Source organism: Simochromis diagramma, unplaced genomic scaffold (assembly GCF_900408965.1).
Source record: "Simochromis diagramma unplaced genomic scaffold, fSimDia1.1 OVJJ01000596.1, whole genome shotgun sequence".
In the NCBI taxonomy this organism is placed as follows: domain Eukaryota; kingdom Metazoa; phylum Chordata; class Actinopteri; order Cichliformes; family Cichlidae; genus Simochromis; species Simochromis diagramma.
This window is the reverse complement of record NW_024387245.1, coordinates 1,029,310-1,051,053: the sequence shown is the minus strand read 5'-3', so window position 1 is coordinate 1,051,053 and position 21,744 is coordinate 1,029,310. Positions and strand designations below refer to the sequence as shown.

The following is a 21,744-nucleotide window of genomic DNA, read 5'->3' as shown; positions in this document are numbered from 1 at the left end:
GGTAAACATTAGATCATAAAATATTGAAAGAGTTTACGTCTCAGTGTTTACGTTCATTCTAAATGTTAACAGTAGGTACCTGGTGCCATTATTCTAAGTCCTAGCTGTAGTTTAAGGGATGGGAATTAATTCTTCTTTTGGCTTGTTGGGATTAGGTGGAACCAGGAGAAATGGTGAGTGTCTATGCAAATGTAAATGTCCCGCATCACCTGTGTTGCACAGGTTGGGTCCCAGAGACACACCCTGATGACGTGGGGAAAATAGTTTTGCCAAAAGTTGGCTGGTAGGATTGGGACAGCCCAAAGAATCCAGAGGCAAGAATATTTTTGGCTAAACCTTGGTCAAATGTTAAGGAGAGAACACTTTGTGAATTTCAAGTCTCCTGTCATGACACGTAGAGTATCACTTGAATTTTTAATTTTTTTCTTAATCCCGTTATTTCCCTTCATCTGATTGTTTTACAAAGTTGGGGAAAAAACTGGTACCTGCAGCATCTTACTGACTTGTGGTTAGCTTAATGCTTCCAATATCAACAAACCGTTTTTGGTATTTTTACATGCTGGTGAAATATGTGTATAACTTCAAAATATGAGGCTGCCTGTTAAATATTTAAAGAATGTCCCAGATCCTCAACATGGTGTCTCGCATCCTGATGTGTAATACTTGTTTCTTTTCCGTTTGTAGTTTTGTTTTTGCCTTCCTAAATTTATCAAATGGATTTCTACCCATGCTTTTTGTCATTAAATTTGCACTTGGAACGCCCAATAAAGAGTTTTTCAACAACAAAGGACGGCCGTGGTTGTGTTTTGTTAATTGTTTTGATCCTAAATATTACGATCCTTCTCTTAGATTACTGTAAATCACTTTTCAGTTCACTGTCAGACACCACTTGTGATTTTTAGTGGACTTATTAATTATTCAGTCACAGGTTGTGTACTCTAAATGGGTTTTGTGAACAACCAAATTTACTTTGACCATCTTTCACTCACTGCCAGGCACACCTGTTCAAGTGCGTGTTAATGCGTGTAATTAACACGTGTAATCAGCCAGTCACATGGCAGCAACTGAACATTATTTTTCCATTTAATCAGGTGCACACTGCAATGATGACCTGCAGAAGTTCAAACCAACCACCAAACTGGGGAAGGCAGGTGATTTAAGTGACTTTGAAGGTGGTGTAATTGTTGGTGCTGTTGTAAATGCTGATCTATTGGGATTATCCTCCATAATCATTTTTGGGGATTACAGAGAATAGTCTGAAAATGAGAAAATATCTAGTCAAATAATGAGTCGTTACAACTAACGAATGTAGAAGAGCATCTTTGAATGCAAAACACATGGAACCTTGAACCAGATGGGCTACAGCAGCAAACCCACCAGGTGCCACTCCTGCCAGCTCAGAACAGGAAACTGGGGCTACAGTTCACACGTGCTCATCAAAATCAGACAATGGATGACTGGAAAAATATTGGGTGGTCAAATAAGTCTCACTTTCTCCTGCAAATTAAGACAGTATGGTCAGAATTTGACAAAAACAACATCCTGCCTTAAATCAGCAGTTCAGGTAATATCTGGTGGTGGTGTAATGACACACTGACTACTGTTGACCCTGGCTGTCCTTTTGTGACCACCATATACCTTTCTTCCAAGTAAGAAAACAACACAAAAACAAATTAAACTGGATTCTTGAACATGACAAGAAATGAAAACATCCAGTGATTTGTCAGTGTAGTCTGAACTTCATAACACTAAAACAAAATGTTATTTTTCACTTTATTCCACATCTAGAAAACTACAAATTAAAACAAAAAAAACAAACAAATGATTAACACAGACAGCAGGACTGAACCATATCATTATACTAAAATAAATGGTCTGTCGCAGCTGCATACATACATCAAGCTGTCTTTAGCTTGTTAAAGCACATTGGCCAATACTGCAGCTGTGGTATTTCCATTGTTTTTCACTTAATGGAATCAAAGCTGACTAACAAATCTTAATTATTTGAACCACTTTTACTTGCTATAGGGTAACTAAAGATCTGCTTGACTTTAACATATTTTGGAAAAATCTGCTTGATAAAACCTTGCTATTATCTTGTGAGTATAGTAGAAAAAAAAACCCTTAAGATATTGTCAAACTGAATGTCTGGAAAAACCAATCAATAAAAGTTCCAAGGGGAAAATAATCCAAGACAACATCTGACAATAACATTTAAGAGAACCAATCACACAAACCTTAAATCAAGCTGCCAAATATGACAACGTAACAACTACCGTTCGTGATTTTACATGTAAAATAACAGTCTGCGCAATTGTGAGGGCAGCAATCACCAACTGTAGAAATACAAGAGAAACAATAGAAAAATGCTGGATTGTTAATAACAAGAACAGCTTTGTGTGACCCAGTATAACCCATCAAGATATTTGTGTATCATCATACCTGTGAGATGCCTGGAGTTTTTACTGCAGACTCCTCAATAAAAGTAAAAAATATCTGCACATTCAAAGTCAACACAATTAAAGGCCCTGAACAGAATTTTGAAATTAGCTCGACCTTTGACTGCCTATCTGTGCGTGAGGGACAGTGGGATAAATGCATTCTCCTCCATCATGAAGGCCTCTACAGTGTGTTGAGCTCAATGAGTCTCCCAGCAAAGACAGCAAGAGTCCCGATGATGCACACAGCCATGAACACACAGAGCAGGATGTGATCCAAAACCATGGCAACGAACTTCCACTCCTCTGCTGCCTGCAATAAGACGGTATGGAAGAAACTTTAACTTTGAGCATTCACCTTGAATTTTGTCATTGCTGGACAAAAAAGATAAGCTTTCATTGATCAATAAATACTAAAGATGTGAACAGATGACCTAGGTTGCCCAACAAATATAACAATGGCAAATAAGAAGACTCTGTCATTCTCTCGTGTAAAATTGAATGTGAAGCCAGAAACATTCAAAAATAAGTTATGTGGGAACAATCAGATGTATAGACGGAGTTTCCCCAGATGGGGTGACTTCCTGGGGCCACAGTTACACTTACTGTCTAAAATTAACCTTGATTATCATGTTTTGGATTTCATTAGATCCAGATTGATTAAAAGTTTGCTGTGCCTAGAGATAAGTTTTAGAGAAGCACAAGAATGGCTGGGGAGTTGAATGCAAGGCTCTGAACTTCTAAGAACTTTTATGGATTGATACACTATCAATAATTCATGCAGATTTTCTCTTACATTGTTAAATTCTTCATCTGACTTCATAGTCTCTGCGATGTACTTCACCCCCTCGATTGCGCTACGAACATCAGGGTTTTTAACAATGGGGGACTGATAGGTGACAGCCGTCGGGGTAGGATTACCTACAGAGGAGAGAGGAAGGTCAACAATTTTAGGACAGACTTAAACTAAAACTGTTCACTAGCATGCAATAATGGTAATGGGAGTTGCAGTTTAGCCTCGCCTGAGATGTCGGAAATGTCCATGTCAGTAGGGAACAGCCTCTTCTGCCGGATCTCCTGACTGGGGCGTTTCATTGTTGAGAAGAACATCATGTTGGGAATGGTTTCAATGAAGACCTGAGATGCAGGGAGATAAAATTATGATATTACTAGTCTTATAAAACAACAACAATATTTCCCATTTATTACAAGTGGAGAGAGAAAAAATACCCCCATACAAACCTTACGGATCCACCCCGGCATGGTGTGCGTACTTGGTGAGCGATGATGTGTGTTGATGACGATAACAGTGATGATGATGGAGGCAATGACCATTACCATTGTGAAGAGCATGTATTTCCCTATGAGGGGAACAGCACTCGAAGTGGAGGGGATCAGCTCCACAATAACCAGCAAGAAGACAGTCAGAGACAGCAGGACAGAGATGGAGAGAGTCATCTTTTCACCTGCAGAGAAAGTGAATCACCTCTAAATTCAAAATAATCTGAAAAAAAATAATCACTGACAATTGTTTTCTGTTACCTATCAAGCTTGCAGAATGAACGTACCAGAGTCAGTAGGCAAGTAGAAGACCAATCCCGTGAGAAAAGAGAACAGCATGCAGGGAATTATGACGTTAACGATAAAATAGAGAGGCAGTCGCAGCATCAGGAAATGGTAGGTAATGTCCAGGTATGGTGTGTCAGGACAGCAAGTGTAGTACACCCAGTGCTTCCACCCTCTGTAGTCCTTTAGCACCCATTCACCTGACTCCATGAAGTTACTGAGGTCAGGTCGATCACTCTCCTAAAAGACAGTGGTTCACAAACATTTTAGCGTCTCCGTGTTCAGCTGTTTTGCACACAGTCTAAATTCCCAGATTAAAAAAAGCATTTACGCTCACCGGGTTGATTACGACCAGCAGGCCATCGTATGTCCAGGTTCCCAATTTCATAGTACAGTTCTGTAGGTCAAATGGGAAGTGAAGGACAACAATCTCGCAGTAACTCTTAAAGATGGCTGGAGGGTTCCATATGATCTTGCCAGTGTGCTCTAGCAGGACTTTAGTTTCATGGATGATGGCAAAATCACCATCAGCACTGCAGATGAAAAGGAGGGTAGAGGACAGAGGCAAAGGAAAACCAAGCATGTAAGTGGAGCAGCAAGTCATTAATCCCCCCCACCACCACCACCAAATATAGGTTTGTTTGCTTTTTTTAACACAAAGAGAAATGAAAATTACTTGTTGTATAACACAAGGTCAGGTTTCCATATGTCAGATGAAGGAACTCTGATCTTTCTGATTCCTCCATAGTCTTCAGGATTCCACCGTAAGTTAACGTCTACCCATTGCTGTAAAGTGAGTAAAAATTTTAGATCATTATTTCACTTCTAAGGTTGTATTTAGCTATGTGATGCCGATTAGAGGATTAAATGGGATGACCAGATCCCAGTAAAGTAACTGTGGGACAAACACAGTGCTTGTGTGGGACATAGTGGAATGCTGGGAGGAAATCAATTACATTATAGTTTAATTTATTTTTTATGACTTATTTTCTTCAGTGCTTTGCATCATATTCATCAAAATCTGCGAAGCTTGTGATTTTCTGGTAACTTGTAACTTTCAGTGATGTCCATAGCATTAGGCCAACCTTCAAATGGTGTGCAGTCCCGCTTAAAGTTATAATGCATGGCCAGTTGTAGTCACACAGACTTACCTGTCGGAGACGGACATTACTGGTCACAATTTGGTTAACTTCATCCTGGGAACAGACAAAAAGGTCAAGAACAGGTGAAAACATTTTTATGACAATTTATTTTGTGATGTCTACCCCACATACATGTTTACATGACCTGTATTAAAAAGTAAAAACTAAAAACTAAACAAAATGATGGCAACATCTTTTTTTTTTAATTTCTTGCTGGCATCACCCCATATTTTAGTTATTTATCACAATAAAAATAATCCAAATTTAACATCTTGAACCCCAAAGGTGCCAGCTTGATGACATGCCCAAAATGAATAGAGTATTTCTCTGCAATTACAAACTCTGTGTAAACAATCAAAATAAACCTAATACTAATGAGACTTCATCATAGGTGTAAATATTACAGCAGATGCTACTGCATCATAGTAACTGAGGATGGAACACAGGTAAGAAGATTGTTTTCCTGCTTATTTTTTTTGTGAATGTTACAGCATATAACCCCTTTGATATTATCCTGTGGTAGACAATAAATTCCAGAAATCCACGAATCAACATATAGACATTATTTGTGCAAAGGCTGATGCTGCTGACCAAAGTTACAGATGGTTCTGCAATTTGGCACATTTTGGCTCATCTTGGCAGAATCTGTGACAGCTGAAATTTCTTAGGAATTAAACTGCAAAAATGATCTAAGTTTATTGCATGCCTAAAAATGCTTAGTGGTTTTTTCTATATATATATTGAAGGATTACCCACGCACAGGTATAATGGGCCTTGTTTTTGCATTGCGTCTTTGAGACTTTAAATTCTGTGGAGCAGGCACTTCGGTTTCTATTGGCCAATTTGCATGATTGACCCCGCCATTTAAGCCAATAGGATCACGGATAGCGTCACCACGTTTACGTCACTCCCAACAAAACGCAAATTGCAAGGCCAAAAACTTACGCGCAGCAAACGCATGACACTTGCCATTGTCCAATCTCTGTCATCGGGCTGACTTTGGCGATTTTTTTTTTGACAGAAAATGGCTCTGAGGCATTATGGGAGATGCAGTTATTCAGTTAATGTAGCTGGCATCGGTGGAAACTTGTTTTGGATGCAAGAAAGACAGCACAGGTAAGATAATTCACTGTTTTCTAAAAATGAATCATAGTTTTGGTCTTCTTTTGCTGCTGGTCCAGTGAATTTCGGTCGCAGTGTGACGAAACTTGCTGTTTTGGAATCTGCCAGATGTCGGCTTTGAGTCCAGGTGTTAATTGTCCGTGTACCTGCTATCAGGTGAATCGAACATTCGTGCTTTGTGTTTACAACATTTTGCAGAATGTGCTGTAATGCGCTTTTAATTGTTTGTCGTCTTAGTGGTCGTAGCAATGTTTTGTATGCGGTTTCTGTGAATACCACAGGAGGAGCGTTTCTCAATTATTCTAGTAGACTTTGTAGTAGACTTTGTAAGTTCACACAGGAGTCCGAGAACGCAGCGCGATCATTCTACAATTGGAACGCTAGTGTACTTGATGACATCTCCATTCCAGAGTTTTTACTGCCATTCCCTCTTAATTTAACTGTGATTCATATTTGCAATGGAAATTACACATGACATGAAAAAAATTACATATAATGTAGTAGAATTTTTTTTTTCTTTTAAAGAATTTTTTTTTATCTTAAGCAATTTTGCAAAATTCGCTTTTACGTGTCATCTGTTTCATAATGTCTAATAAGCTTCATACAGTTAAGCACAATCACTACATGACAGAAACACAAGCTTTTCTCTCTATTAATCAAAATAGGATAGGTGTGTGTGAATAATAACAAACAGGTGAGATGGTAGAACGGTTTTATTTTCATTTTAGTAGACACTCAAAACTTACAAGCTGCTGAGGTTTGGAAAAGAATTAAACAAATATTTAAAATATAATCTAATCATTTTTGGAGCAGGCTTCAGGATCTCCATGTATTAACATGCTGTTTTTGCTCCCAGTGAAAATGTTTCCTCCTGAATTTAAATATTTTTAATGTTAGATTTAATTCCCCCAGCTTTTTAAATAAGAACAGAACATTTTACTTCAGGTCGTGTGACTGGTGAAATTTAAAATACACTGACAGCTCTCCAAGTAAGACTTAAGTATTAAATAAAACAGTACAGTTATGAAGCTTAACTTTAATCTCAGCCAAACTGATTCACCCAGGAACAAATAAAACACCAAAATAAACCAAACCTTAACTTTTAGAAGCTAAGTGACTTATATATCATGTTTAACCTGAGGTGCAAAAGACCGCTGGGGGGTTAAAAACGATGGACCGGGAGTCCGCCGTTCTCGCCGGTTCCAGTGAGCCTTGACCACCCTGTCATTATTGCAGCGGTCCCCACCCTTTTTCGCGCAACGGCCCAGTAATAATATTTTCACAGACCGGCCTTTAAGGTGTTGCTGTAAATACAACAAAATAAAACCAATACCGGTACCAAAAAAAGGAAAATTTAGTCATAACACATGGGAAAAGACCCAGGGAAACCGAGTTAAAGATAAAAACCATAGAAAAATAACAATAGAAAAATAATAAAATCCCTGAAAACCATAAATTTCACACCCGAGCCTCAACTCTCGTGGCCCGGTACCAAACAACTCACGGACCGGTACCGGTCTGTGGCCCTGGGTTTGAGGACCGCTGAGCTATTGAGCTGGTGGGGTAACAGATGTCTCCAAAAACGTCAGAGCAATTTTGCAAATATGCGATGTCTTTATAAATCGAGCAGATATTTGAAGTTTACACAGGTACATTCTCACCTGGAAATATCTTAAAAGTTTAGCTCCCCTCCTCCACCATTGCTGCGTTTGAGTTTTGGACAAAATGCATTCTGGGATATTTGGCTGTACCAAGTTCACACAAGTCACCACCGATGCTTGATAAAATGGAAGGAGCGAGAACACATCCAGGAATTCTGAGCATACTTTGATGCATACTTTGATTTGGAAGCATATTTGGTCTGCGACTGATGACATATCACAAGTCCACGTGAACGCAGGTACACACAAGTATGTATATTGAGAAACAGCCCTAGCAACACGGTCCATGAAACCAGATGTTCCCCCTCTTGCCCCCGGCTTTGGGGGCGTTGGGGTTTAACAGGTTGGGAATTCGCATTGCTCATGTCTTGAAATTTGTTTTTCTACTTGGTTTTGTGGTTAACAGGGAAATTAGCCACCTGTGAACTAGCATTCATGTTTGAGGCTAAAATGGATTTAAATTAACTAAAATTTTAACAAACACTTTCTCATGTTTTTGTATTTTACATTTTTCGGTAATATGAACACACTTGGGTTAACACGAGATACAAACATTTTTATGATTATTTTATTTTGGTTTGGCATACAAAGCAGTACCCTCTTGACATTATTAACTTTTCATCTTTTTTGTCAGCACTGGTAATACTAATTTGTTGTCCACTATAAACTGCTTGGGGTAAAACTGAAGTGACAAGAGGAAACGAGAAGACTTTTTCCATCTCCAGGAATCTCTTTTTCCAGGAATAAAATGGATGAAGGGACTGTCCCAGAGACTTTCAAACCTAGTCATCTTCATGGACTTAATAAGCATAGAAGGAGAGCTACACACAATGAGAGTTGCTCATTTTTTTTTCTTTTTATTTATACCTGTATCGCTTCTTTGAGGCTGCTGTGCCATCCTATATGTTTGTTGTTATCCTGGTTCTTGTGTCTTAAATTCAGCCATAGCTGGAATAGTCAAGTACCAGTTTGGTGTTATGCTGGGGTGTAACCCTTAGATGGCAGCTTGTCATGTTTTTGCATTGTATTCTCATTAACAGGATGTCTGTGGAACATGTCTGAGTTCAAGTCTTGGTCTTAACAGGGTGTCTATACCCCCAAAACACCTTGGTTGTTTGGGTGGCTTGTCATCTCCTGGTATAAATGAGATTTGGGTATGTATGTGGCAGATTAAGTAACTGCTTGTGGCGTGATATCTCTTATCATATGTGTTATTTGACTCTCTTGGTTTCTTCATGTGTTATCTAGGTTTTCAGAACTGATTTGGTGTGTTCACTACCAACCAAAGTGATATTGCTGCATGACTTGATATGAATTATTCTAATTTTATATAATGGAAAATGTCCACTCTTTGGAGTTCCAGTTTTATACAGTGCACTACAAAAACCAAACTGGTCCTCCAAATCAGCACATGGCAGTCCTCATCTTTTAAAGACTTCATTACGTATGTTCTTTTGTTTGTCTTATCCAGTTCATAACATTTGGTATAATAATTTCTTTCCAGAATAATGGTATTATCTCTGTGGCACTGACTGAGATTTAATTATGTACGGTCCTTTTTATTATTTTGCTTTGCTGTTGAATACAGTCAAAAAAGAAAAGCTTGGGATCATATTGACACATGACTCCTCTCTAAATACTTTATTTTTCAGTCAAAGACAGTGTTCCTTTAACCTCTGTCAATTTTGTGCACTTATTTGGCAGGAGTTACATATGTTTGCATTAATTACTTTTCGGGGCCACATGAGAAGGTGAGAAAGTTGTGGGGCAATGCAGCAATAAGCTCAACTCAGTTCTGCTCAATATTATTTTGATCTCTTTATAAATGTTACTGTTAAGTGTAGATCCCACAATAAGGCAATGAAAATGTAAAACGGGGATAATAAAGGCACTTAGTTTATCATTATTGATTCAACATTACCCAAAACAAATTTAAATCTAACTCTGTGCTAATGCTATTTTACTTTCAGTTTTATGATCTAATCTGCAGTTTTAAGTTTTTTTTTTCCCTGTTCATTGCGAGAAATCTGGTCTGTTTGGGCTTGAACACGTGCACTGCAGTCAAGTCCAACGTTTGAGGTTGTAATATGAAGGACAGCAGGCAGGTGATCATGACCGCGAGAGGATCTGGATTAGCTTGAACTTCACCACAGAGAATGTTTGTTCATATATGAAGGCAGATCCAAAGAGAACCAATATCGTCTAAGCATATTTCCTTTTCCGTGCGTAAAGTTCTTCTCTTTGAGAAAATAAATAATAAATAAAGACAGACCACTGCTTGTTTTTTTTTTTTCTTTCTTTTTTTCCCCTAAGTGGTCTAACCATAGTGAATCAAAAGTGCAACAATGTCTGTGATTCAGTGCCTTTGCCCAGTTTTTAGTCCTAACATCAACAACAAGTAATTTCTGGGTTCATTTCAGTTACTGTGTCTTGCAGCATTTTTCCCTGTCTGATTTAGACAGTCATCATCTGTAACACTTTCCAGTTTGTCCAATTTCAACCTAAGACTATGAAGGTGCATTTACCTTTGTGAACAAATCATTCCCTGTCACCATAGTCCTTTTCATTGAACACCTTAAGGCCAGCTCCTCCATAATCAAAAATCTTTGGTTATTGTAATTTCATTATATTGGTTAGTATTTGAAATTTAAGCCAACAATTGTTGATTGATTGTTTGTCCTTTTAGAGAAACTGCAATTACAGTCAAAAGGTCAAAGTCAAGAAACAACACAGTGGTGACAGCTGGTCATATCTTTCTTCATGTAAAATGCAGACAAAGAGTTACAAACTTACCACACTTATAAGCTGTATTAACTGTAGTCCCACAGTAACCACTACAGCTTCACTGAAGTGGTTAACAGGACGAACCACTTTGTTGTAACCAGTGAACAGTCGTTTCACCAGCGTCGTCTCATCGTTTGAGCAACATTCTACATTTAGAACAAACAAAAATAAAGTTTGGGCAGTCAGGAGGATTGAAACCGACAGCATAATGGTGTCAGACTTTAGCAGACTGATCGATAAAGAAGCTGAAGACAGTCTGGGTTGTCGAATTATTAATTTAAAAAGTGTCAGATTTATTGGAAGGAATTTTACTTATGAGGTATTGATTTTTGCACACTAACTCTTCACCACACAGCCATTACTAATTATATTTTGAAGTCACTTTGACAGTATTACATGATAAGTAGAACATCTTGCCACCCAAGTATCCCTAAATGTATTTTCTCTGAAGTGACAGGGAAGGCAGTAAATTACATTTTCTGTGATTTACACTCCATTTTCCTGATGTAGGGACCAAAATGTGTATCTTTGAGTATTGCGGATGTAGTTCCTTTGGATTATTGCTTTGTCTCACATTTGTTACCATGGTGATATTAATTTCTGGTAAATGTTTCAATGGGTGTGGTTTCCCCTTACTTACCTGGTCTCTTCTCAAGTGGCAGACGAAGTGAGAGGGTGAGAAGGACTCAGATATTTTCTGTTGACTGTCTCATGTGCTCCTGTTCTTATCACTTATACATCACTGGCTGATTGCAATGGAATATTTCAATGTTTCAAAAATCAGCATCCGTAAAAGGCAAGTGGTTTTCAGAATGGACTTTGTTGAAGTGTACAATGACAATAAAGGGCTATTCTATTATATTCTAGTCTCTATTCTAATTTAGCTTCTCAATATTGTTTTCAAAGGTATTTGTTGCTACGCCTGACTTACCACATGTAATCTGAAACATTGCGTTTATCTCAGAGAAAGCTAGAGTGCATATAGAAGAGAGAAGGACAGAGGCGGGGATGGACAGATGCAAAAAGATCAACAGCAACAAATGGTGGTCATTTTATACTGGTGAAAAGCCTCTGCACTGAATGTCCTATGAACACTGTAATCAAATCTGTTTATATAAGTCTGCAAGTCCTATGAGTCCTTGGTGAACTTTTGGGGTCTTAGGATGTTTGGGAATACCAACCCTGGCTAATCCATTTGACATTAAGGTTAGATCGGCTTTGGTTCCGAAGCACCATGGAGAGCACCGTGCCCTGCAATTTTTTTTTTTTTTTTTTTTTTTTTGTCTTTATTGCCCATGCTTTTCCTCTCCACTAGGTCTGATGAAATTCAGCCTGGTAGTTTTTTTTTTATCTGATAAATAAACCAAGACAGCAAACAACCATCAAGCCAACAACAGGAGTTTTAATAGTCTAACATTTTCCATTAGCTTCACATGTTTGTCCTAAATTTAGTTTGCTTTCAGTTCTGTTTACAGAGTGGGTCTACTCATTTCTAATGGTACTGGGAGTTTTAACTTTTAATATATTATTGGCATTTGTCAGTTTGTGAGATATAAAGTACATGAATACTTCTGTCACATATAAACTGCTTTAAAAATATGTACCAATGCACCATTACTTTACTAAAGAAACTATTTACTTTAGTTACTTTAGTTACAAGGCCCTAAAAAATGAATGAATGAATAAATAAATAATAAAAACAAAGTAAATAAATATTTTATTTACTTGTATTTATTATAAGGGCCCAAAAAGCAAAAGAGGCAGTGTATTGGTAATCTTACTGAGTATCATAGCAAAGACATCATGTAATTTTGTCTAACGTGACCAAGCAAACAGCCCTGTGAGCAGGTGACAGCTTTTGCATATTATTTTGGGAATCTGTTGGCTGGCTACATTGAGCTGCGTGAGCTCGGATCTGGTTTCATTTAGCCACCATGAGCAAATTCTCTCTCTCTCAGAGGAGCACTCTGTCTGGGCCGCTGATTCACCCAGGCACTCTGGTCCATAAGGAGGCTCTTAGGCTGCGGTTAATACTGATCTACTTTGTGTTTTTATTTGGAAAATTTAGTTTTTGAATCTTACCAATGTCATATGCCCTTAATTTTTTTTTTGAGGTCATTTAACATCTAATTGTATCCTCCAACAATTGTAATTAATTTACATATTAAAAATAAATTACTTTAGATGACAGCTGATGAGATTAGAGCTGGCTAACGAAACAGAAAACATTTATACCAGCTCATGTTGGGCTTTCATAAAAAATAATTATTTTTTCCTGCTGATAAATAGTTTGATTACATTCTCATTTTGTATGAGTTTATTCACTAAGCATTAGATGGATGCAAAGTTGCATCCACTTTAAAGAAATTTTCCCTAATGCCATGAACAGTCCCTTTTAAAGGATAACGATAGCTGACAGTGGCAAAAATGACATGTCAAAAATGAATGGGGTATTTCTCTGCAATTACAAAGTCTGTGCAAACAATATTGGTATCAAAATAAAGCTAACGCTTGTGACATTTCATCAGAGGTGTAAAAATTTCAGCAGATGTTACTGAGGCTGGAACACAGATAAAATAAGTAGAAATTTTCCTCACCTATTTTCTTTTATATTTTTTTGTTTCTTTTTGTTTTAGCATATAACCCTTTTAAAAATATGCTTTAGTTCAGATTTTACCTCCTTTGGGCCCTTGCACTAATGGCATGGGGGGCTGTAGGATATCCTGTCTTTGTGGAACATCAGAATGAACATTTGAGGTGTAGGGAAGATCCAAGCTGGTCTTGCTCAACAAATGTTGTTTCACGTGCTCTGCAGACACACACAGACCCATAAGGTCAAAACAGGAGAGACGCACACAGACATACAACAAATAAAATAAACAAACAAAATAAAGAAAAACATAAGCAGACCATTTGCTACATTGTTTCTGCTAGTTGCCTTTTCCTTAATCAGATTTTTCTGTACAGAGAAAATCTTAAATTAACAAAACAAAAACGATGCTCATAGCTTTTCACCCCAACCGGTCGCGGCAGATGGCCGCTCCTCCCTGAGCCTGGTTCTGCTGGAGGTTTCTTCCTGTTAAAAGGGAGTTTTTCCTTCCCATTGTTGCCAAAGTGCTTGCTCATAGGCGGTCATATGATTATTGTCTCTGTATGTATTATCAGTCTACCTTACAAAATAAAGCGCCTTGACTGTTGTTGTGGTATGTTGCTGCATTTAAAAAAAATAAATAAATAAAAAAAAAAAAAAAAAAAATTTTTACACTCTAAAAGGTGATAATGGAAAGGACAAATTCAACATTTAAAATGCATAAAAATGTTAATTATTCCTACAGGGATGGGCTTTTCTTGCATAGAAGATTCAAGAAAAGCTAGATGCATATAAAATCTAGAAAATCTCCTCATCACTGACCAGGGAGTCCGTTCAATATGGTTTTGAACTCCTCCAAATCTACGTCTGATTCCATGTCCAAGTTCAATTCTTTGAGGAGCTGCGGGTTGTCCTTGACGAAGTTTAACATCACCTGGATAGTATTCAGGGAGAGTTTTTCTCCTGCAGAGAAAGCGAAGAGGAGCGGACAATGGTATTACATGTTTTTCACAATGTTCGTTAACTCTGAGCAACACACAAACAACAAAATAATAAATCCACTTGATGATTCTCTTAATCAGATGTAACAACACATTGGATCTCTTTTTCATTGACAAATCAGTGAGTTAAATGTACCATCTTGCACTTGGGTAGAAATTAATAAAGACTGTACTATTATTGGCTGCTTCATGGTTTTCAGGCTGCAGTATACATTTGTCTGATAAACGTAGTGAAGACATTAACAGATGTGCATCAAAATTCTAAACTTAGTGTCTGATCAAATGGGAAATATGGGCACATCCAACCATCAACATCCATGGCAAAAAAAAAAGGAAACGGTGAAGTGTCAAACCCTGCAGTTCCTCCAATGTCCACTTGAGATTAGCTTCAAAAGTAGGTCAATCTCCCAACCCCACAGTGAAGCCATTCTTTCAGCTATTAGGTATGAACTATAAACACTTCATGATTTTATGTTATTGGATTTTTTTTTTTTTTTCAAAATTACTATGTGAATTCTTAAGTTATACAGAAACATGTTTGCTAAATTTAAAAAAAGAAAGGAAAATCCCATTAATAAACTAGCATCGGAGTGTTATTTATTTATTTTACTGTATTTGTACTTTTATAGGATGTTTTTCAACATTCTGTGTCTAACATGAAGCTACAGTTTCACTGAAGTCTTATGCAAATACAGGATATCAGGACAGAAAGTCAGATTACTGCAGATTATTAATGGGAGCATGCCACTAAACGTGTCCTTTGTGTTTGCATGTTCTCTCTGTGCTGAGTTACAGACAAGAAAGCTCAGATGGTGATTACTGTGAAGGTGGACAGAGAATTTATTTATTTATTTTTTTTTGTCAACAGGACAAAAACTGCATTTAAACATGGAAATACAAAGCAAAATCCTTTATCTAATGAAAATAGCATCTGGCCATCCATCATTCCTCACTGAGTCAATGTTAAATGGAGGTAATGCCTTTGAATTCATATGCAGATGTTCTCATTCAATTTGTTCAGCCCTCCAGTTGTAATGGCAGGCAGGTTTGTTTACTTACTTTTGCTGAGAGAGACGGGCTTTTATTTTGAAATGGCTTTGGTAGTAGGAGACACTTAATCAGTTTATCTGCAGTTTGTGTGAATTCAGTTCAGTTTTTATAGTCATTTTAATGTCAAAGTATCACCAAAAAGGAAAATCTCAAAAACAGTCAGTGCGTCAAACTTGATAAGTTTTTATCAAACATTTCTGGATGGACACCACCTGTGTTGAAGTTTGTGTGTTAGCTGAACTTTAAAAGCCGAAGAGTAAAAACATTCAGAAAGTGTTTCATTTTGCTGTAATTATTGTTGTAAACCCTCATTAATGGGAACAATGGTCACATCTCTTTGGCTCACTCCTGACTGATGAGTTTTTAATGATTCTGCTGCCCAGTTATTTATCTCTCCTAATAAAATCATCTCCTTTCTGCAGCAGTTAGTTTGTTAAATAGTGACATGTGTTTCTGATGAGGGTTTTGATCCATGAGTAGTGAAGTAAAATCCACAGTTTAGCATTTTTGGGGAATTTGGCTACTTTTTTTTTTTTTTTCTTCCCTGTAGAGGAGTGGGAAACCATTACTACAAGAAAAGACAATCAATCTGTATGTAGGCACAAAATATATTTTACTGCAAAAGTAAACAAAGAGTCCTATTGTAAAGCATATGATTAAATTTGATTGGTGTGTGTGTGTGTATATATTTAAAAAAAAAAAAGGGTCAGAGAAAGAATAGATGCTTCATTCTTGCTTGCTAAAGTGCTTTATACACTTTAGTGTATAAAGCACTTTAGTGTCCTAGAGTGCTTTATACATCTGTATTCATCAAACTCTGAAGCTGTCATGTAGTTTGAAGAACTTAGGCACATATTTAATCTGAATAGAAAACCAAGCCACCTGGTACATGTGAAGGGGCATAATATATTTAATGGGAGAAATTACCAAACTGACACACTAATGTCAAAAGCTTCAACATAGTCTTTTGCTGCTAGTCCACCAGGGTAACATCCCTCAGACACATTATACTCCCCACCACCAGATTATCAAAACGAATACAGGTTTTGAAAAAGTGAGTGTTATCTTACAATTGAGTGTTATTCTATATTTAAACTGCTTCTCTACAGCTGAAATTTCTCCAAGGACTAGCAACCTTGGGAGTGAGTACCACTTTTAGTCTTTATTAAGTTTTTGAGAACTTAATTTAACCCCTTAGTTGGAGAGGAGGCATTTCTGAAAGTAAGCAAAAAAACAAACAAACACTTAGTTGTTGTGAACTCTGACTTGGAGGGGTACTCTACTTTAAAATAACTAGCAGCTACAGGTACATGGAGCAGTTTATTTTTGTCAAATCACTGCCACTTCCCTAAAGAGTTTATGGTCTCACTTATTGAACACAATATGAGGTTTATGATCCCATTAGTGTAACCAAAAAAAGGGCAATCATTTTAGCTCACTGGTTGAGCAGGTGCCCATATGCTGAAATGCAGCAGCCCAGGTTTAAGGTTAACCGTCAGCTCTTTGCCCTTCCCCTGCTCTCTCCATCTCCTTCATGTCTATTCTTCACTGCTCAACTGTTAAAAAAGGCAAAAAGCCACAAAATTGATCTTTAAAAAAATATGTAAGATAAATTTGGATAAAAGCAATAACACAGGGTGTGCTTCAGGACAGGCAACCTATGCAATTTACAAGTTGTAGTCATATAAGTAAGTAGACTCTCAGATTTACAGACATGCTAAATCTAAGCATGTTATGTTTGTGTGTACAATCTGAGCAATAAGTCTGAGCAGGACTTTATGGTTCAGGTTTACAACTTTTGCCATGTCCCTGGTAAGACTCAACCACCTGATAACGCATCAGGATTTTGCTTGTTTTAGGCATTATTGATGTGTTGTGGTGGGCACCAACAAGGTTTTAGACTCCAGACTGAGAGTGTCTTCTTGAGTTTTAACATGCGAAAGAAAACAAAGTTGGATTCACAACACATAATACATGATGTCTGTGATGTTGCTACTGAATGTTAATACTGAAACTGGTTCCTCACATGTGTTACAAGAACATGCACAGTGCCCAGCCCATATCTAGCTGAATGTAAATAAACATCATTAATACACATTAATACTACAAGACACACAATTTGTGGTGCACAAAGCAGAACTTGGAGAGCAGTCAGATTAAGTTAAGATGCCAAAGTGTGTGTATGTATGTATAATAGTATAAGCCACTACCATGTACACACACATGCACACAAAAGCATGTTTTGGTTTCCTTTCAAAGTTTCATTTGGGATCTTTATCGAAGATCTGTATAATGAGTGTGGTGTTGTTGTCTGCAGTGTTGATATTCATTTCCTTGGCTGTCTGCCATTAGCTGTGCCTGTTGCTGTGTGCATGTCATCTGTCTGTTGCACTGAGAAGCTTTGATCTGACCACATACAAAAATAGAGAAGAGGCGGGACATGGGAGCCACTTGGAGCTGTCAGTCATTGCCCACACTCTGCATTTTCACATGATGCCGCTGCAAAATAAAAATCTTTTTGTCTAATGCAGTTTCATGTGGGCTCTTGAAACGTTTGAACAGAGATCACTAGTTTGAGTGACAACACACAGAAGGTGCAGACAAACAGTCCACTTTCTCTTCTCTTCATGTGTCCTACTGGAATGGGCCAAATTTATTGGGGTAGTTGAGTTGGGGTGTGGATGACACACCAATACTTTATTAACTTAATTATTCAAAAAAGCCTCTAAAAGGTTATTTTCTGCAAATATTCTAACTACCTTGTAACAAATGGAAAAAAATGTAGTAGTATGTTTCATTTCCTCTCCAAAAGTTCCTTCTCCTACGGACATAATCCAACTCTACCATCTCATATTCAGTTAGCTGTGGACCAGCAGGACCATATGCAGCTGGTGTCTAAGATCACAGATTTTTCATTTGATATTTGTAAATTTTTTGCAGTCATGATATTCTGTTTTTATTTACAAATTACAGATTGTTAGAACTTTTTGGCAAACAAGAGCCTTTAAAAAAAAACAAACAAACCATATTTCAACTTATCTCTGGGCTTAAGAATTCATAAAGTACCAATCTAAAAAGATGGTTTTTGCTCAAAGGGTTAGGGTTATATATTAAAACATGATATGCCATTGTAGAATATAGTTTTTTTTTTTTTTTTTTTTTTTTTATCTGAATATCTAATTCTTACTATATTTATGTAGAGTTTTGACATGCTGAAATGTCGATATAAGACCCTGGTAAATGTGTTTCGAGGAACACTCATAACATCTTGAAATAAAAACCTTTTCAAATTCTTTATGAGCATCAATTTTTGTTTCACGTCTGCAGTGATGCAGATAATATCCAACTGGTGGCTTACATGCTACACCCATTCATCCTGACATACCACCTCCATCTTACATCAATTTATCATCAATGTGTTTCATGAAATCTATCAGTATGAGTCACTGAATTGAAATAGAAAAATATGTTATTCCTGGATTAGTGGTGGACACCAACAGTGTGGACAAGTAACAAACTACTGACTGCCAGTGGTTGTGTGTTTTCAGCACTTTAATTTATTTATAATATATTAATTATAATTCTATTTAATTATATATAATATATAATATAATTATATTTCTGGAAATATTGAAAAAGCAAAACAAAAAAGTACAATTTGATTGATGCTTGCAAGTAAATGAAAGGCATTTTCCATTCTTTTCTAGTGAGCTACTGTCATTGATGACACACTACCTAATTTGAAGTAGGAATGCATTGAAACAAGGTGCCAGCAGTAGCAGCAGTGCAATAGTTGCCATTTGGCAATATGTGTTTGGAACCTGTGCAATATTGTCACATAATAAACTGAAAAGTATTTTCTGACTTGGATATTGTGTCCCAGCTGCTTAAAGCCCTACTTTTCCTCCATATAACCACATCAGTAATTTCCATCCACCATTTGCTTTTCCTGTTTTCCAAGTTTCTTCCATATTTTGCAAAGTACACTGCTTTGTTGGAGGTTGTTGAAGTAGCTTTTTTTTTTTTTTTTTTTTTTTTTTTTAAATCTAATAAATTGTCCTAGCGGTTGCCCTCTCATATCTGGGCTTGTCCCCTGTTTGTACACACCAAGGAACATAAAAACATGGCATTTCTCTAGCAATGATATTGCAATACAACACCTTTACATAGTGTAGAAATTGCTATTAGTGATATGGTGGATGATCTTGCACAGCCCTATTTTCAAGAGATTGAATGAAACTTCAGAATAAATGAATTTTATTTATTCCAGTTGCACATACACTAGCCTTATGTTCTAATCTTGGATACATTTGTACATATTATCTGCTAAATATTATATCCTTAGGTTTTTTTTTTAATTTTTGTTTTTTTTAAAAACAAACTCTGAAGTGCTATTTTTATGTATCATCAATACAGAGGACATGCTTGTGTTTGTTCTCCTTGACTGATTTCATGTACAGTTAATCTTATTATAGGTTCTTTGAGATAAAAGTGGCTGAGGTAATTTGATACTAAATAGAACCAGAGCATCTTTCATCTTCCTTTCAAAACAGTATATGACATGAGTAAATGATATGTGTACTGTGCATTCATTTGTATGGGATGAGGTGATGAAAAGTACCATACTCCATGGGAAAAATAGTAGTATAAACCTCATGAACCTTGCAGGAATTTATTCGAAAATGCAGAGAATATAAGACTCTGAGGTTTTTGGTATTCTGGTACTGAAGTTGTGGTTATTTAACTATCTAGTACTTGAAAGGTCACCGTTTTAAGTACACCAAGAAACGGTGTGTTGATTAACAACTATGTGTCACATTAAATGTCCTTGGGCAAAGGCACTAAATGCATACCTGCTCAATGATAAATACACAGTATTGAATGCAAAAGGAATGTTAACAATGCTGGAGAGACTTTTTTTTGTGGGTATGGGACATTTCAAGGACAGATGAAACCACAGCGTCATTTTAAAAATGATTTACAAGTAAAACAAAAGACTGAATACCATCACAGTGAAAACACGATACAGCAGCTGTAAACTCTAAAGAGATGGTCTTCACATATACATAAAAAGCACAATTACCAGAGACTTTTTTCTTTCTTTTTAGACATTGCTCCTTTGTAAAGGGTTTTTCAGAAGTAGCAAACGCCTATCTCTCACTGTGCCAGTTGTTTCCAAGGGGATTCAATCTTGTGATTATGATTATGATGCTTCGAGATTTTTTATTTGGATTTATTTTATGCTTTTCATCGATGCGATGAAGCCCTTTGATTTCAGTATAATGGATTTGCCAAAATCAGCTGCTCCTCTGTGGTTGTTTAAAATGTTATTAACGTTGCTTAACGTGTTTATTTTTGGTCAGAAAGTGATGTCCTGTTTCCTGAGACTGGTCCTATAGAACATAATTTACAGAAGACTAAAATTTCACAGCATGGAAAGTACTTTGTAATTAACCATTTCTAATCTCTGATTTTCTAAATAATATATTTCTTTTTCTTTCTTCTTTATCTGTTTCGAACCAGCACTGTTACAGCAAGCTAAAACATAACCGATAAGATTGAAATATCAACACATACTGAGGACTACTTACCAGAACATACACAGAGGATGCATGTCAGTAAGAGGTGGACCTTTGGAACATTCATATTTCCACCAGATGTTTAAAGAAACGGCTTAGAAATCCACGGCATCCGTTTGGTAATGTGTTGTTGACTCGTTATCAGGTCAGAACCAAATCTAACCTGTATGCTAACTTTACATAGACACAGAAACATGCACTAAAGCTGTAGCAGTCACCTTAAAGCTGAAGTGAGTAGTGGGAAGGGGATCATCCAGTATGTGAGCTCATGTTTCTTATGGTCAACTCTACTTCCCCCACCCAACAACATCCCGACCTCTCAGCGCGTGTCATGCAGAGGAGACAGCTGGGACTGTGTGTGTGTGTGTGTGTGTGTGTGTGTGTGTGTGTCTGTGAATTGAATATACACAAATCAGCACAATCATCATTTTCTCTCACTGAACCCAACACAGGCTCTGTCAATGAAACAGAGTAGCAAAGAACAGTCAGACATAAAGAAAGCTTGGCTTAAATCAGTGAAGACAAACATGCTAACACTTTAGGAGACAGAGACGGGAAGGCCAACAGGAGGACAGCTGATAGCTGTCACTGGTGGAATGAGAAGCATGTCCACACATGCTGCTAAGCGGTAATACACACTCTAGCAGACAGACACACACTATACCCACTACACTGCTAGCTTGCATGAAGCAGTGCGCTTCCGATTGACCAGTATTAAACGTTACAAAAAAAGTTTTCCTCCTTAAGGTGAATTTTATTTTGTTAAAATGACTCGGAGCAGTTTTATTTTATGACAGAACCACTGACTTTT

The 21,744-nt window shown here is 37.1% G+C and overlaps 1 protein-coding gene across 1 annotated transcript; it reads right to left on the bottom strand.

Annotated features, from left to right (window-relative positions):
* Positions 1-135: 135 nt before the first annotated feature.
* Positions 136-21,237, bottom strand: LOC120714120 (acetylcholine receptor subunit alpha). Its single transcript, XM_040000171.1, has 12 exons — positions 20,946-21,237; positions 14,126-14,266; positions 13,391-13,522; positions 10,723-10,859; positions 5,156-5,200; positions 4,681-4,790; positions 4,342-4,537; positions 4,007-4,244; positions 3,681-3,904; positions 3,461-3,575; positions 3,235-3,359; positions 136-2,751 (listed from the first exon to the last, which is right to left on the bottom strand). Exons 1-12 carry the CDS (start codon positions 20,998-21,000, stop codon positions 2,623-2,625), a joined length of 1,647 nt encoding a protein of 548 aa, XP_039856105.1. The 5' UTR covers positions 21,001-21,237; the 3' UTR covers positions 136-2,622.
* Positions 21,238-21,744: the final 507 nt, after the last annotated feature.

What these genes read in the sequence shown, in the direction of transcription:
- LOC120714120 (XM_040000171.1), bottom strand. Translation starts at nt 21,000, where the DNA reads ATGAATGTTCCAAAGGTCCACCTCTTACTGACATGCATCCTCTGTGTA. An exon ending in CATATTGAACGGACTCCCTG is followed by an intron (nt 13,523 to 14,125) that starts GTCAGTGATGAG and finishes GTGTGTCTGCAG; the next exon opens with AGCACGTGAAACAACATTTG. An exon ending in GACCTTGTGTTATACAACAA is followed by an intron (nt 4,538 to 4,680) that starts GTAATTTTCATT and finishes TTTCATCTGCAG; the next exon opens with TGCTGATGGTGATTTTGCCA.